General features: G+C 53.2%; 5 protein-coding genes across 5 annotated transcripts; 4 read left to right on the top strand and 1 right to left on the bottom strand.

Moving 5' to 3' along the window:
* Positions 1-4: 4 nt before the first annotated feature.
* COCMIDRAFT_107313 (uncharacterized protein) lies at positions 5-487 on the top strand (the record flags this gene model as incomplete). The annotated part of the gene is made up of 1 exon (XM_007694276.1): positions 5-487. A coding segment is annotated over one exon (483 nt), but the record flags the coding sequence as incomplete, so codon positions are not given.
* A 1,730-nt stretch (positions 488-2,217) lies between these two features.
* COCMIDRAFT_107326 (uncharacterized protein) lies at positions 2,218-7,265 on the bottom strand (the record flags this gene model as incomplete). Its single annotated transcript, XM_007694277.1, has 5 exons — positions 2,218-4,034; positions 5,744-6,013; positions 6,064-6,801; positions 6,982-7,171; positions 7,236-7,265. The coding sequence occupies 5 exons, from the start codon at positions 7,263-7,265 to the stop codon at positions 2,218-2,220; spliced, it is 3,045 nt and encodes a 1,014-aa protein (XP_007692467.1).
* A 244-nt stretch (positions 7,266-7,509) lies between these two features.
* Positions 7,510-8,709, top strand: COCMIDRAFT_9212 (uncharacterized protein; the record flags this gene model as incomplete). Its single annotated transcript, XM_007694278.1, has 2 exons — positions 7,510-8,410; positions 8,618-8,709. The coding sequence occupies 2 exons, from the start codon at positions 7,510-7,512 to the stop codon at positions 8,707-8,709; spliced, it is 993 nt and encodes a 330-aa protein (XP_007692468.1).
* Positions 8,710-10,586: 1,877 nt separating this feature from the next.
* COCMIDRAFT_30145 (uncharacterized protein) lies at positions 10,587-11,797 on the top strand (the record flags this gene model as incomplete). Its single annotated transcript, XM_007694279.1, has 3 exons — positions 10,587-10,846; positions 10,931-11,138; positions 11,189-11,797. 3 exons carry the CDS (start codon positions 10,587-10,589, stop codon positions 11,795-11,797), a joined length of 1,077 nt encoding a protein of 358 aa, XP_007692469.1.
* Positions 11,798-13,115: 1,318 nt separating this feature from the next.
* On the top strand, positions 13,116-14,397 carry COCMIDRAFT_9213 (uncharacterized protein; the record flags this gene model as incomplete). Its single annotated transcript, XM_007694280.1, has 3 exons — positions 13,116-13,935; positions 13,987-14,259; positions 14,312-14,397. The coding sequence occupies 3 exons, from the start codon at positions 13,116-13,118 to the stop codon at positions 14,395-14,397; spliced, it is 1,179 nt and encodes a 392-aa protein (XP_007692470.1).
* Between the last annotated feature and the right edge of the window lie 2,161 nt (positions 14,398-16,558).

Genomic DNA, 16,558 nt, shown 5'->3' on the forward strand with positions numbered 1-16,558 from the left:
TACGTCAGATTCGCAAAATCGACGCAAGACCAGTCAATGGACGGACGGGACCGCTCTCGACCAGCATCATCACAGATATGTATTGCTAGCAGCTAAAATATCGACTGCGCTAGTCTTATTGATAACCTTTCCTTTATGGAGAAAGTCGTCAGAGCTCTTCAGTTGCATCGTCGCTGTTCTCGCGTTACTGTGGTCATACTCATCACCCCCTTTCCGACTCAAAGAGCGACCAGTCCTAGACTCACTATCGAACGGAGCAATATGCTGGCTTTTCTGGGCTTGCGGCTATATCTTCGATGGAAACGCAACATTCGTCTCTTCTGTAACTACTTCAAAGAGCGGCTGGCTTATCCTACTATATAGTTCAGCTCTGCACAGTATGGCCGCGATGGTAGATGTGGACGCAGATGCCTTTGCAGAGTATCGTACTATTGCGACAGTCTACGGGGAGAAGTTCTTAGCAATGTTCTCTCTTACTTGTTTGTAGGTATTCCTCTAGGTACGCTTTCAACACTAATAGGTCTTTTTATATCTAGTTTGCTTACTAGTTTTACGATAAATCTATAGTCTAAAGTTAGTATGGCCATCTACGTAGGTGTCTTCACTACTTTCTTACTTATACTTATGCCCCAGGCGAAGCATATCTTAACGAGAGCTGCTTTTCTAGGCTCTTATGCTGGCGCTATTATATAGACGGCTAAAAAGCTCTACGTAATTATAAGAGGTTAAAATGTAGTTAGAACTTAGTAAAAGGTTATATAGACGAGTAATGCTCCGCACGCCTGTTACTAGTATACACATCGATCTTATAGATAGTTATATTCTTCTTTCCCTCTTTAATAAGCTGCTCTACTTATTTCAATAACGCTAAACGTTTATTACTATACGCCAAGATAAAGGGAGAAGCGCGTTTGAGCCACCAAATAAAATGGTATCCCAATACGCGACGCAGAGTGCCCTTCCCCGAATTAAAAGTGATGCCGCTGTCTTAGTCCTCCACCTATATACTATCACTATTCGAGTATATATTAAGCACGAAAGCTATTATATTTAACTCGCCATAACATCGTCGGAGCCATTATCGTGCGTAAAAGTCCTGTCGTAGTATGGCGGGGTAACGCTTTATAAGTAATAGTGAGGTGACTCGACACGCGTTTTAATTATATGCCCTTGGCGCACCTAACATTATTCTATTCTTAAGTAGGGTTAGAAAACTTCAGAAGGCGTCAAAGACTAAAGACTAATAGAACGTGCCAGAAGAACATATTATATAACTAAACAAAGTAAAGGTCACGTAAATATATTTTAGATAATAAAGCTGGGCTCATTAGTACGCTAAACTCTCATCACGAATCTTGCGAATCGTTTTGGCGACGGAGAAACTTTCTAATCACCACTATAGAGCATTATCTAGCATGTTAAGAAAAGTATCTAAAACTACGCCACCTAGAGCATCTTTCAATATCTCTGATAACGGGATTTAGGGCAAGATAGTTGCGTAGGTTAAGGCGCCAGTTGAGGCACGAAATCTCGCCGCTAGTGTATTAACGTTATATAGCCACACTACCGCGTATTTTTCTATCGAAGCATTGGTGATATGTGGGGACATATGTAAGTAAAAATAATAAGAGGTTGTGAATATGTTTCTATAAGTTTTTCCGCCTCTTATCTACTTGCGTAAGCAATGGTGTTCCGCCACACCGGTTGTTCCGTTACGAAGGGATGCACGTTAAACATGATGCATTCTTTTTCTCGTTTATCCTTCAAATATATATATATATGCAATTGTGATCTATATGTGCAACAAGATTAACAAAGTCATAAAAAAACAACATCAACAACATTGGCATTCGTAACCACCATGACAGCCAAATTCCCCAGACTCGAAACCTTTTCCCATCCCTCATGACACAGCATATCTACAGTAAATAACCCATCATCCAAACCAATGCGAACCCCAAATTTAGCCAGGAAAAAAAAAGGGGAAATTCATCAGTCTCGAAGGCCCAAAAAAAAGAAAAAGAAAATTGAACAAAGAAATCACACGATGAAGCCAAGGCTCAAAACCCACTACCCATCCATCTATGCAACGCCCACTCTAACTATGCCTTTCATTCACCTTACCCCCCCTAAAAAAAAGAAGCCTATGCAACACCATCTAATCCTCGTTTTTTTTACCCTCCCCAGCCACCTACCTAAACATATCCGCCCAAACCCTCAAAACCAATAACTCTCCCCCGACCGACTAACTTCAAACAAACACCCCAGCCCCTTCCCCTGCTCCTGCAACATCATTTCCCCTTGCCGCAACTCACTCAGAATCGTGTCGCCGACGAGCGGGCCATCCGTAAACGTATCTTTGACATGTATAATGACGACCTTGAGGCCCTTGAGCGGCGAGTCAAAGGCCGCAGAGAGCATGGCGCGGCTGTGTTCTGCGGAGACGTTTGAGAGGTTGAGGGCTGCGGGGGCGGAAGGGTGGGAGGAGGTGTGAGGACCAGCAGTAGCAGCGTTGGGTTCGTTGCTAGTATTGCCGGCATGGTCCGGTGCGAAGGCTGCGGGGTTCGGCGTGTGCGTTCCCGTGTCGCCTCTTGAGGCGGGGAAGTCTGATAGCGCTTCGTCGTCTGTCTGGGGGTTGACTGCTGAGATGGGGGAATCGATGCCTTTGCCGACGCCCATGTAGTTGATTCGTGGTTTGCGTGCGTCTGGGGATGCGAGGCTGTCGAGTTGTAAAGGGCCGCTTGCGCGTTTTCGCTTCTTCTTCATGCGGAGCTCTTCTTTGCCTCGTTCGTGTGCTCGCTTCTTCTCTCGTACCATCTCGGCGAGGACACTGAGCTCTTCTAGTAAATGGCGGGGCGCCAGATGTCCGAAGAGGACTGCGTCGCCTCGTGCGTTGGTGTATGAGACTTCAATGAAGATTCCCTTCAAGATACCGGCAGCTATCTTTGGAGCGGCTTCATTCCAGATTTGAGCGTTACGTGGGGTTAGGGACAAAGAGTCTGGCTCTACATCGCCAAAGATGAGAATCTCACGTTTAGGCGTTGTAAGGGTAGATTCTGCACGGATGAAGTAGGCTGTTGAATCAATCACACATTCGTCTCTCATTGACTGCTGTGGTTGCGCGACCGTCATGCCACTGGTTCGTCGGCTTAGTTCGGTACCTCCGTTAAGACTTGGTGTACCTGGGGCACTGTGTGCGGCGCCCGGTATGCTCATGGAGCGGCCGTCATACCCATCTACTTGCTGAGTTGATTGCTGAGTGCCTTGTGTCTCCAGGAGATTGATAGTTGAACCGCGATGCACGTGGCCCGCTCCTTGCATGCAGTGTCCATGGCTTACTTTGAACCCTTTGACACCGAGACCATCGCAGACTTCAATATAGCCTCTTGAGCTTCCTTCGCCTAGTGCAATGTTCCCACCCTCTGCAAGTCTTTGGAAAGTCACAAGGCCAACCCCGCCATCTTCGTCTGTGAGATTGGGCCAAATGATGTTGTTGAAGATATGGGTCTTGATAGCGTTGACTGTAAAAGGCAATGCAGCTAAACGCTTTGGTCGCGATGTATTATGGAAAGCTGCTGTGTTTATCACAAAGCCCGAGAGATGGTCTAAATGCGGATGCGTGATGAGGTATGTTGACACATGCTCTCTCATAATGTGCAGCGCATTTGCCCTAGCACTCTGGCAAGGAAATGGCAGTCCAGCAAAAGCACCTTTGTCTAGTGTCGTTATGGTAACCGACATCTCACTCTCTGACATGGGTGTATGAACGTCGGATTCATCGTCCGAAGGCGTAACGTGCGTCGTGCCCGGAGATGGAGAATCGGTCTGGTCGTTAGTAGCGGCACCATTACTGTTTCGAGAATTTGGTAGAGGCGGATCTGGGTCAGAGACGAGCGGAAAGTCTTTTGCCAGAATGTTGGTGATAGATGCAAGATGAGACCCTGCATCTACGGCAATGACCGAGTTCTTCGCCCAGTTTGTGGCCGTAGAACGTACAAGGAAACCGGTGACATTGTCTTCGCTTGGTCCACCGCCTGAGCCCTGTTGATGTCAGTCTTGATCTGGACGAAACGCTCCTATGGTGAGTGCAGTCTTTTTCGTGAACCCAAACCCCAGATGAGAAGCACGGTGCCGATACACCAGGAACTACGGGTATTTCCTGAACTGACTCACCAAACAGATTACCTGAATCGCAGGTTCATTAGAGTGTCCGGAAGACTTCCGAACCACCCTTCCATCATCTTCTCTCATACCCACAGTGATGACGCGTCTCTCGCAACCTTCTTCCGTCCTCTTTCGCAGTAGAAAGGATTGTGTCGTCTAGATTTCGTAGCTCTTACACGGCTGTTAATCCCAAACCTCGGCTTCAAGCTGCCTACACGGTCGGCCTTCCTCTTAATGCTCTAGCTCCGATAGGTGACCGGTAGCGTTTCACACAAGAAACAAGATGACAATCGAAGATTTGTTGGAGTCGCTTCAGATTCCCGTGGTGCGTTTTCGATGAGTTGCTGGTGCTTCTGTTGGTGTTTGCAGATGCAAATAATTACGTTTTTTTCCTTTCTCTCTTCTCGTTGCGATTGTGGGTGACTTATTGAGGCGCAGCAGCAACCCTTGAAGGCCGGAGTCTGGGTCCTGATCGCGGCGCTTTATCGCGCAATTCTGTGACAATTGTTGCACAGCGTGTATGACCGGCCGCACGAGTCACCAGTAGCTGGCGCAGGGAGGGGAAGTCTGACAACAGCTCTTACACAGCCTATCTTCCCAACAGCCGGATTGTACCTCTACCCTTGTCCCTGTAGTTTTAGTAGCCGCTGTCAAACACGCCCAGCTCTTTTCTCAAGGGGGATCCTGCGAGTAAAAATGAACAAGTCGAAAAATGGCTGGTCGGGTGAAGATTGCCAGCTCAAGCGCAACAGGGAGCGGGAATGACAAAGATCACAACAGTCTTGGGATGCCCTGCGATGTGGTTTGGCGATCACCGACCAAGCCGTGTTTATCGCCGCGAAAAGGACCGCCGGTGCTATGGAGGACTGGGGTAACGACAACGCGTCGCTCTCAAGATTAGCCGTCGTGTGAGTATGTAGATAGCGCGAGATGTGTGCGCAGCGATTGTTGGCAGTACAAAGTAGGTGTTATAGTCCTCGGACTTGAAAGCGGACTCGAAGGCACAAAGACATGCATGTGTCTATGCGCCTGCGCCGTTCTTTCCAGCCTTCCTTTGGCGGTTGGCCCGGGTTATTCGCTCCTTGTTCGCCCTCAACCAATCGCTCGCGGTCCCAAGCCAAGCCACAGAAGCTGGCCCCGCCCTTGTCGAGCCCAGATCTGGGGATGTGAACGCCTGAAAGATCTAGGCGTAGTGACGGAATGTAAGATACACATCATGTTTAGCGATTGTCGTCTCGATGCGAGGTGAGACATGTCAAGGAATTTAAGTGGGGAATTCCCCAGGTCCAGCCAGGATGTCATCAGCAACAATGACTAGGGAACCACTTTCACAGTGCACATCACGTGATGAAGGGCCGATGTTTGTGTTGGGTATCATGAACTTTCTTTGTGCAGCATTTTTTTTCAGCCTCTTCCGGGCCGTGGCAGTAGTGCTGATCTACCAAGGGCTGCCCAGCGTGATCTCATGAATCCTCATCCGTCATCCCATCTATACCCATGCCAGGTTCGTAAATCATCCGCATCATAAATCAAAGCAAAACCTCACAAATGTAGCGAAGCATTTACTTGAAAACCTTACCGTCGGCCCACTCCATGGTCTTGCCGTTGACGGTGATGGGCTTGTCCCATGCCCACTGGTCGTTGACGAACTCACGGTCTTCCTCCTTAGTGGGGTCGAGCTTGGTGAACTCGTAGCTCTCGAAGTCGGGAGCGACATCGAAAGCGGGGAGAGCCTCTTGACCGCGGACAAGGAAGGCTCCTGTGACAACGGAGTCGTTGGACTGGCCGTATACAGAGCAAGCTCCGAAGAGGTACTTGCGGCTGGCCTCAAGGCGAGCGAAGAAACCACCTGTACAGCGTTAGCACTGGCGCAAAGATGAAGTGGACAAATAAACTTACCAATCAAGTTGGAAGTCATGAAGGTGAGGGTCAGCTCATCGTTGTACTTGTAGTCGACCTTGTACAGGGAGTACTCCTCGAAGTTGGCGTTCTCCCAGAACCAGGGGAGGGCAACCTCGCGGGTCTCCTCGTTGGAGTACTTGCGCTTCCAGTCATCAAGGACGAAAGTGGCCCTTGGCAGAGCCTCGAGAGGGTGCTTGGCCTTGGGCTTAGGGGCCTCCTCTTCCTCCTCCTCAGGCTCCTCAGCCTTGGGCTTGGGGGCGGCCTTGGACTGCTCCTTCTTCTTCTCACCACCCTCCTTCTTGGGGGCAACGTTCTTCAAAGCCTCGGCGATGAACTCGAGCTTAGGGGCAACAGCTGAGTAGCTGGCCTGGTTGTAGACGGTCTCGTACCAACGGGTGACGTTGGGGTTGGAGTCACGCCACTGCTTGTCGAAGAAGTACTGGAAGCCACGGGCAATGATGCTGGTGGCAAAGATATCGGCAAGAGTCAGACGCTCACCGACAAGGTAGGTGTGTGTGAGAAGGTGCTCCTCGATGACGTGGACGGCCCTGAGGGCGGCCTTCTGGGCGTCCTCGACGTTCTTCTTGTTGTAAGGGTCGCGGCCGAGGATAGGGCGGAACCAGCCGCCGAGAGGAGGGAGGACCTCAGTGTTGGCAAAGGACATCCATCGGAGGATGGTAGCGTAGTCCTGCTTGGTCTTACCAAGAAGGCTGGTCTTCTCGTTCTGCGAAGCAACTGCGGGACGTCAGCTCTGAGTCACCACCAAGACAACAAGCAGTCAAACAGAAACATAGTTGCAAGCGTAAATCAGAATAGTAAAGTTCTCAACAATAGTTTTCAGACAGGGATAACTGAATGATAAACATTCCACATCATGTTGTGCAGATAGGGGCAGACAAGCGGGGTAGCACTTACGGTAGACAGCGATGGCGATGGACTCGGTGAGGACAAAGCCGTCAGCGCCCTCGAAGGAAGGGACCTTGCCGAGCTTGTTGATCTTCAGGTAGTCGGCAGAGACACCTTTTGCAGGCTCGGTGTCGACAAACTCAATGTCGAGGCCATTCTCCTTCGCGACGGCCAGGAGAGAGGTCGTGCGTGGGTTGCCCTGTCGAAGTCGTGTTAGCACTTGTTGCGACGCATTCTGGTGCCGCAGCTGATAAAACACGTACCGAGTAGCTGTAGAGCTTTCCGAAAGACATGATTGCAGACTTGACCGTGGTTGAACAAAACAATCAGTGTGAAGAAGCGGATGTGGAAGAAAAAAAAAGGCTGGTTGAAATGAGCGCGGGGCTATGGCCCTCGCAGAAATCTGTGTCTGTGCACAGACGGTAATTTTAGTTCGCCCGTCTTGGCGTTTTTGCACGCGGTTCGGTCGACGTTCAACCACTGGCAGTTTTTTTTTGACGAGACTACCGCGGTGCGTGCGTATACGCCAGACACGCAATGGCAAGCAGAGAGCTTTCACGGAGTATGTGGAGGGCATTCGACGCCCTAGGAAGCCGTCCACTACCCCAATGCCAGCGGGCGATTCGACCAGTTCAACGGAGCCTCCACCCTCAGATACGGCGATGCATCTCGACAACAGCTGCAAGGCACGCAGAGGTTACAGAAGATGAGCTACGGCAGCCATTCAAGGCAGCGCCTGAATTCGACTTTGAAGGGATCAGCGGCAGCGGCGAAGAAGGAGAGAAGAAAAATATATTACGGACGCTGCGTGTTGTCCCTGCATCACCATCCTACTTCAGCGCGAAGCCCACATTCACCGACGACTTCCTCTCGCTATCTGCTCTCCTTCGCAAGGTTGCCACTCTCCCTACTATATCACCTGCAGAGGCCCCAAAGGTGGCGTGGAAGACAATTGAGCAATATCGCATCATGACCAACGAGCCAGTAAAAACGGCGCGATATCATAGGATGCTCCAAATCCTGAGGAGGTTGAACTGCATTCACCCCTCGCTCATGCCAGAGGAGGTTCTGCAAGCTATGCAGCGATATAAAAAGCCAGTGCAGCCTGGTGACATTAAGCCGAAACCTGGTGTCATTGACGAACTTGGACGTGCCAAAGGCGTCGGGCGGAGGAAGACATCATCTGCGGTTGCATGGCTTGTTGAGGGTGAAGGTGAGGTACTGGTAAATGGCAAATCCCTCTCTCAATTCTTTGGACGGCTGCATCATCGGGAGAGCGCGGTGTGGGCGCTCAAGGCTACCCAGCGCCTGGACAAGTACAACGTATTTGCACTAGTACAAGGTGGTGGTCTGACTGGCCAGGCGGAGGCAATGACTCTGGCTGTAGCAAAATCATTGTTGGTCCACGAGCCCGCATTGAAACCAGCACTTCGAAGAGGTAAGTTGTTCTTGCTTTTCCTGGTCAATGCCCAGGTGTCTTCATGGCAGCCATGCTTTTCCAGTGGCTGTACGGATATGGCCAATGCAGACACTGTGCCTGGCGCACGGTTGCGGTTATGCCCTACAGTCTCGAACGAAGCCCCTGAACACGTCCAATTTGTTGTCTTATATGCTTTCCAAACATGATCGCTGATTGCTTTTCTAGCTGGCACCATAACACGCGACCCAAGGAAAGTGGAGAGGAAGAAGCCGGGTCATGTCAAAGCACGCAAGATGCCTACCTGGGTCAAGCGTTGAAGAATATATCTTGCACACACCATCTCTGTGTCACTAGGTGCGGGCTTGGCTTGGTAGCATCGTCGAATATATCATCAATCTCGAGCGCAACCACGTGTGATGACCGCAGTTTTCCAATGCATGGATAGCGGCGATGCCCAAGAATTACGTGTAACCTTTACCACTGTGCGCATTGACGGTACTGTCTTTTCAACACGTTGGGCTCAAAGAAGAATATAATGGCTTCAACGGCGTCGCGTACAAGTCGGACTAGTATGTCTGGAGTGTAACGAAATAGGGCATAAGCAAGCGCTTTGTGGCTAATGCGCCGTTTGTCTTGTCACGGTACACCTGCCGGGCCATCCCTCCTTTCCCGCTCAGTAAACTTTTGAGTGTTGGGGTTGTAACGCTTTGGGGTTTGACGTGTGGTAAATCCCGAACTTAATGCCTCGTTTTACTTACAGACCGAGTATCAGCTTGTGCAAGCATGTGGGATCAACCCTGTCAACGCGGTAGTGGCTGCATGTTATTGGCCTGTGGGCCCGTCCCTGACAGTCTTTTGACAACCGTCTTTTCAGCAATAATCCTTGGGTGGTACTACACCGTCACATAGATTGACTACGTTACTTGTAAGCATACGGCTTTGTTGATGACATGGCCGGCGCAAACGTCGGGTCGGCATTAGCATGCCCGAGACAATGATCGACTTTGAAAATAAAATAAAATGAAGGATTGGGCAAAAAAAAGAGAGCACCCTATGAGGGCGACGCACATAAGCAGGGCACTGTTAACGATCAGTCAGTGTATTGCCGGTGGTATTTATAACCAGCGTAACGGTGCAGCGTTTTGGTAACTGAATGCGAGATGGTGACGTTGCTGACTCGCCTGTTTTGAACTCGGCAGCAAGGCGACCAATTAGGCAGCGTGTCAAACGGCGGTGCCAAGCATGCACTCGCATGGGCGTCTCGGTTGGTCCGGAAGGTATGTAAGTACGTACCCATTACGCGGAGGATGGGGAGTGGGAAGGTGCTGATAGCGGATGGAAAGACATGCATTCCGAGGCGAAGACTGGCATCTAGAAGGGGCGGGGGATAGGATGGCCATTGGCGGCGGGGGCTTCCTGGTCAGCGGTTTGGCCGCCGCTAGAGGAGCGGACTAGTGGAAGACAGATGTAGGTAGCCAAGTATGTAAGTAAGCAGAGGCAATGGCAGACCTGTTAATTGCGCATTGCCTTGGTGGTAGGTAGCGGTGACATGAATCGGGGGGGGGGGGGGGGGGGTCCTGCATTTGGAAGGGAGCAAAAGGTTCTCGAAGCATGTTCAAGGCGTGTAGTGCTTTGCCATGTTAGGACGAGCACTGGTGTAGACCTAGGTTGAGGCGGCAGCTGGGGCCACTTGATGATCGCCAGCCGTACCGAAATGACGCACTCGCAGGGCCTGTGAGGCCAGGCAAGGCGTCAATTGGACCGTTTTGGTTTCGGTAGGCGACACCGGAGCTGCAGAGACATGGTGTACACCGCACGCAGGCTTACTTGTCAGTACTTGGTTACAAGGAGGGCGGCGGCGGCTGAAGGGGGGCTCACGTGCAAGGCAACGGAGGATACTAGAGAATGTACCGTGACCTGCCAGACACCGTGCGCAGAGACGTGTGGCGCGACAAGCGGTGGGTTTCTGGTGTCATTTGCAGGGCGAGGCGGGCTTTTTTAGCTCCAAATAAACGGTGCAGCTTATTATTAGTGCTAGTGTGAGCAGCTCTGCCGGGCTGGGAACACGACGGAGAGTTCGCGGCAGCAGCCACTGAGGTAACTCGGCAGCATAGTCCGAAATGGCGCTAGGCAGGCTCGGGGCCAGGCCCAGGCGTTGGAGGTTAAGATTTGAGGGCGAGGATGGCGCGTACACATGCAGCGCAAGAGGGAGGGGGGCATGGCGAGGGCAGGAGGACGAGGACGAGGGCGGAGGGGGAAGAGGGGAGGAACATGTTTCGACTGGGCGCAGTGGTTGACGAGGGCAGGATCGACGAGTGAGGCTAGGGCGCCGGCGACTGGGACTGGGACTGGGACTGGGACTGGGACGAGGAGCATCACAAGACAGGATCGACCACAGGCGAGCGCATCCCTGCGTCTCGGCGGGAACTTGCAGCATGGCAGCAGAGATGAGAGGTAGGCGGATCGAGAGTCGAGTCCGAGATAGCCCCTAAACCTTTTGTCACCCTTCACGCTCATGCGCCCACGCCCTCGCTCCAGCACTCCAGCACACATGGCCTGCTCATCATGCTACTGCTGCCATGCACGCCGTCATGACGACATGCTTGAGGCCGGCAAAGTTCGACGTTTGTTTGATGATTTGGCAGCAGTAGGCGGCATGCAGGCGCGCTTCAGCAGGCGAGAGCCCCATGCTCGCATGCTCCATGCTCCATGCTCCATGCTCCATGCTCCATGCTCTCTTATGGACGTATGAAACAAGAGCGCGACGGGGCTCGGAAAAGCGCTGTTGGAGGTTAGCGGTCGCTCCCACGGCGCGCGCTGCGGGCAAATGCTGTGCGGCGCGTTGTCACTGTTGCGCGCCAAGCCCAGCCTGGTGAAGGGGAAGAGGTGGTCGACATGCAAGCCTGCGACATTTGGCCGCCGTGGGCCCGCCCGACGGGACTGCGTCTTCTGCCTCGCCTTGTTGCCGACGAGGGAGCAGCAGCGGCAGACCAGACAGCATCACGACAAGACATGTGCTGCTGCTGGCGGCCCTGGGCTCGTGCAGACGTCGTCGGGCGGTGCAGCGCAGCCAGAAACACGACAATGCCCTGCAGCATGGCTGCACAGGCGCCTGCAGATCCACCATGGGCGATCCGTAACTATGGCGGACAGGGTATTTGCAGCCCCACCCTGACCAGATCGGAAATCGGATACTTCGCGAGCACATGGTCGCTGACACTGCCAGCCCACCGCCCACACATGTCTGCTACTCGTCAGCACGCCCTCGCCCTCGTCCGGCCTGCAGCAGCCACACCCACTGCTCAGGCACCCACCATTGTTTTGTCCTCTAGTTTCAACACCCTGGCAGAGCCCATCTCCAGCCTGCGCCGGCGTGGCTTGGGCAACTCTTCCTTTTGGCCCTAATGCCCTCCCAATGTAGCCCTAGTCATCTTGCACCATCCCAATCCCCTCCCGCCAATCCCCCTTCCCCCCCCCAGCCAGGTCGACAACTCTCTCTGTCTGTGTGTGTGTGTGCGTGTGTGCGTGCTACAGCCAGAGACTAGCATCGCCGACCAAAACAACACTCCCACTCCTACTCCCACTCCCGCTACTCTCACACCCCCCCCACCCACTACGCCCTCGCAAGGACCTCTTCCGGTAGCCACTCTAGGGCTCCCGTGAACCTGCCTCAAGCCTCTGCCCGTCGTCGTGACGCTCCACGCCCGCACGGGCGCCAGTGATCCTCGACTCCCTCTTCTAATAAAGCCCGTCCGGTCTCTGCTTGCCCGCACTGCCCTGGTGCTCCTCTCGACTGTAAACTGTCCGTCTGTCGCACTTCCAGTCTGGCCTCGGACCGACGGCTTCGTTCGTCTCTCTGCATGTACTCCTTCTTGCCCAGTGCGCGCCCCCCAAGACACTACCCACGCTGAACAACGTCAGTGTGCGTTTAGGCCGTTAAGCTACCGCAACGCAGACGTTTAATTGTTTGAGACGATCTCCTTGGACCGGCCGCTGCAAAGTCCGACTCGTTGGAACACTCATCGCATTGCAAGGACTACCCTCCAAACTTCTCACGCATAAGCCTCGCCTCACCACCAGCCCGCTTGAGACAGGGTCCTCCACGCTCGACTCCACCGGACAATTTCGCTGTCGGCTACTAGCTAAGTCTCTAGTCGGTCCACTCGACGCACATATTTTCTCCAGCATTTCCACTTCGGGTCCGGTCCCTGGAACATTGCATTTGCCCTCATCCTCGTCCCACTCCCCAAAGCGAGGATATCCTGGTTACCGCCGAGGCTCTTGCGCGAGCCTCCTCAGCTGCATCATTGGGCTCCATTGGCCCAGTAGTCGACGTGTCAAGGCTGTGTTTATATCCAAACCATCTGGTCCTTCAACCCCAATCTGGTCTACCAATTTTGGACGTTGTACATTTACCAACATCTGACCCGCACCCTCCCTCTCCCTCTCTCTCTTTCCGGCCCATTCGCACGCGCACACTTTCCCAAACGACGCGCCTCCTCCATTCCATCTGACCTGCGCACTCCCTCTCGGTCACTATCACCGTCACCGTCACCTATCGCCTCGTCCCCCGCCTCGTCCCCACTTGTTGCGCCCATCATCTCCGTCTAATCTTGCTCAAGCCTGCAAGCTGGCCAATTACGCGACGCCGCCAGTCTCGCCCTCGGCGTACCGGGCTCTCGAATCGCCCTTCGGTCTGCAAATGAAAGGCGGGCTGGTTGGGATGGACAATGACCGCCGGCCACGGCATACTCCCTCAGGTTACGCAAGCCAGCAAGGCACGCTCCTTCCACCACAGGCCTCCTATCCAGTGGTAAGCGCACCCGATCGCTTCAGGCAGCCGCCTCTGACAACGCCTGCCCCGCCTACCTCCCTCCCCTCTTCCGGATCTCGCGCCAGTCCTCAGGGTTACGGTTACGCTTACGGTGAAAGCGCACAGTTTGGCTCCTCAGTCCAGCCCTCCAACGTATCATATAGTGCCCAAGACTATGGCACCGACCAACAGCAGCAGGCTCAGCGTACTCCCCAGCAATACTCGCCCTACGGCCAGAACATCATGTACGGCGCGCAGGCTTCCGCCACGGGCTCGTCCCAGTATGAGCCTGTGGAACAATACCAGCAAAATAGGGACTCGGCTATACAGGTCCTCAGCACCGGCTTTGGCGTTGCACAACAGCAATACTATGAAGGCGGGCCCACGAGCGCACCTGCTGCTACCATTGCCTCTCAGAGCGTCCCCTCACAGTATCCCTCTCTCGCATATACAGCATCCCAAACACAGGTCGGACGAGAAGCCCTTGCTCCCGCCTACTCTGCTGCCGGCATGACGGACCCCAACCAAGCAACCTCGCAACCGGGCTATCCGCAGGCCAACTATAGCGAGTCGCAATCTGCCAGCGGCAACGACTATGACGATTTTTACAGGACTTATCAGAGTGAGCTCAAAAAGACATTTGAGCATGTGCGTGACAGCCGGCTCAGTGAGGCCGGCACCATGTTGTTTAGAATGTCGGACTGGCTTTTGCACTTTGCCGAGACTTTGGGTAAGTTCCTCGACCTGTGCGTAGTAGAGCGAGCAGCTGAATTGACTGTAGCAGGCCTTGTGCGCGACGATGAAACCTACTACCAGCAGCGCTTGCAGCTTTGGGAAGAGTTCAATACGTGCTGGCTCTCGACCCTCCAGAAGCAAAAGGCCATGACTCAGGAAATGATCAACACAGGCCAGCGCCCACAGGCCCCAAAATCGCTCATTGATTATGACTTTCTGGAGAAGATGGGCACGCAGCTCGTCAAGAACTGTGATAGCATGGAAAAGCATGGTCTAGTCGACTACCAGATGGGTGTATGGGAGGAGGAGATTGTAGCAAGTGAGTATAGTGCCATTGTTGACTACGGCGGCGGTTGCTAACTTTTGCGCAGTGTTGACATCTTGCATGGACCTCCTTGAGGAAGTCGGCGCAGGCCCTTCAGCACAACGACCCACATCTACAGCACGCCGGCGATGATAGCAATAAGCTCTGGTAACGACAATGGTACTGGTAGCTTGCTATTGCGTGGCATCCGCCGACCGTTTCCGGCAGCGCGTTGGCGCGCATGCCGCCAGTAACCCCCTCGAGCTCGCACTAAGCGCGCGAACATTGATCACAATACGCACATGATGTGACCTGCTTTTTTCTTTACCTGTACATATACCGGTCATGGCGCAGTCCATGGGAATGTTTTTCTTTTCACCAAGTCTATAAAAGGCAATGGGCATGAGGTGTTCAGGGCAGAAGGCGGTCTGCAACCATTTTCATTTGGTCCAAAATAGCGCCATGTCCGGCCATGTTTTTTTTGTAGCGTTTCTCTCTCTCTCTCTTTTTTTTTGACTTTGTGTCAGACACTACTGCATTTTCTTTTGTTGCCAGTTTTCTTTGGCTTTTCACTTATTTTCTTGGGTCGTGCATTTTTGGGGAAAGCGGGGGGGGGGGAGTCAGGGTACGAACGCAATTGTAACGCACGGTTCATGTTGACGACATGTGTTGGATGCACAGATGTTTTGGAAACATGGTTGCTTTTGGGCTGGCATCGTAATGCTGGGTACGCATGGTCCGGCGCAGGCGCTGGAAGGTCTTGATAGGGGACGCGACGACGCATGGGTTGATGAGGGTGGACGAAGTGAAGCGCCGGAGTGACGAGTCCATGTGGATCCCACCGGACCGCGCTTACCTGAAAACAAGATGCAGCAAAGGGATGGTCAAGGATTTGGAATAGTCCGACGCCGCCAGACAAATCCTGTTCTGGATGTTGGGCGACAATAGACTCTTCTGTCTTGGGCCTGAGAGATGCTAGCGCAGCAAACGACACCTCGTCACGACGAAGCCAAAAGGGCGATGCATTGCCCACGATGTGGTTGGGCAGCAACTGTACTTTAGATTTGCTTTGGTAATACTTAGAACGATACAGCTACACTGCAAGCCTGCGTGCTGTGAGTCCAAGTCCAAGTTGTGAGGCTACCCAAGGATGCAATCATGTGAGGACGATCAAGTTGTTGTTGTAGTAGTAGTAGTAGTAGTGCTATGTGCATGTGTGTAGATTGATTGTAGAATGGCATCAGCCCATTTTCGCCACTGTCCTCTGCTGGGGTTGCATTGGTGCGCTCCGCGGGGATACCAAAGCCAGCCCACCATGCAGACTGGATTGCAGCCTTGTGTATTGACAGGTGCAGGCAGCATGATTGTCTATCTATGCCCTACACCACGACAGGATCGTGTTCAGTCTGTGCTGCGACTTGGCGACGCGGGCGGCACGGTCACGACTCGGGCTTGGAGCACGAGTTAGCAGTGAGCCACACGAACAGAAAGCTAGATCGACAAGCGCCACAATCATGGTCAGAAGAAGCAGCTGTCGTTGTTCGCATAAGACGGTCGAGGTCCCGCCCCTTGCAGCACATCCCCAAGGCCCATGTTGGATGCTATTGGACCCGGTCGGCGATCATACAAGATCGGATCATGGGCGCAGTATCGCCAATAGCTTGCTGGGACCATTGCGGCGTCCAGTGCCTGTGTCGGTTCCACCACTAATGTCCACCCGGAAGAATCCTTCGTGTCGACTCACGTAGGTACAGGCCTGGTGAAGCACGCCCATGGCTGCCACGGTCGGCACTCATCCGGTCATACTGCCCCGCCCCGCTTCCTTCAATACTCTAACCCTGGCAACTCCAATGCTCCAGGGCCCCTCAGATCTGCCATGTACCAGGGCCCCGTCAGCCTCGTATTGTGGGCTGAAGTCATGACCTGCTCTCTTTGATTGCCGGCATCCTTCCTCATGCAGCAGCCCGGTCACCGCCACCAATCGATTGCGGACCCTGTTGGCAGGAGACGATCGGCTCGTCTCCTCCGTCCTGGGTGCTCATCCCATCAGCCCTCAATTGCGCGCACCAGTCCCGACAGGACAGCGGACAAATGCATGCACATGGGAAATGACACCCCTACGCCGCCATGCAAGAGGCTAGCGTCATTTCCACAGTCCATCTCTCTCACCCAAGCAACTTGGTTTGCCTGAACTCCAGCTGCTCCAGAATAGATCTTCGCCGGGGAACATCCAAGCTCCAGTGTACCTATACGGCCCGCCCGGCGATTGGCTCGGTGCACCTCTGCTCAAACTGCTACCTTGTGCTTGCACACT

Source organism: Bipolaris oryzae, assembly GCF_000523455.1.
Source record: "Bipolaris oryzae ATCC 44560 unplaced genomic scaffold scaffold_207, whole genome shotgun sequence".
NCBI classification, from domain to species: Eukaryota; Fungi; Ascomycota; class Dothideomycetes; order Pleosporales; family Pleosporaceae; genus Bipolaris; species Bipolaris oryzae.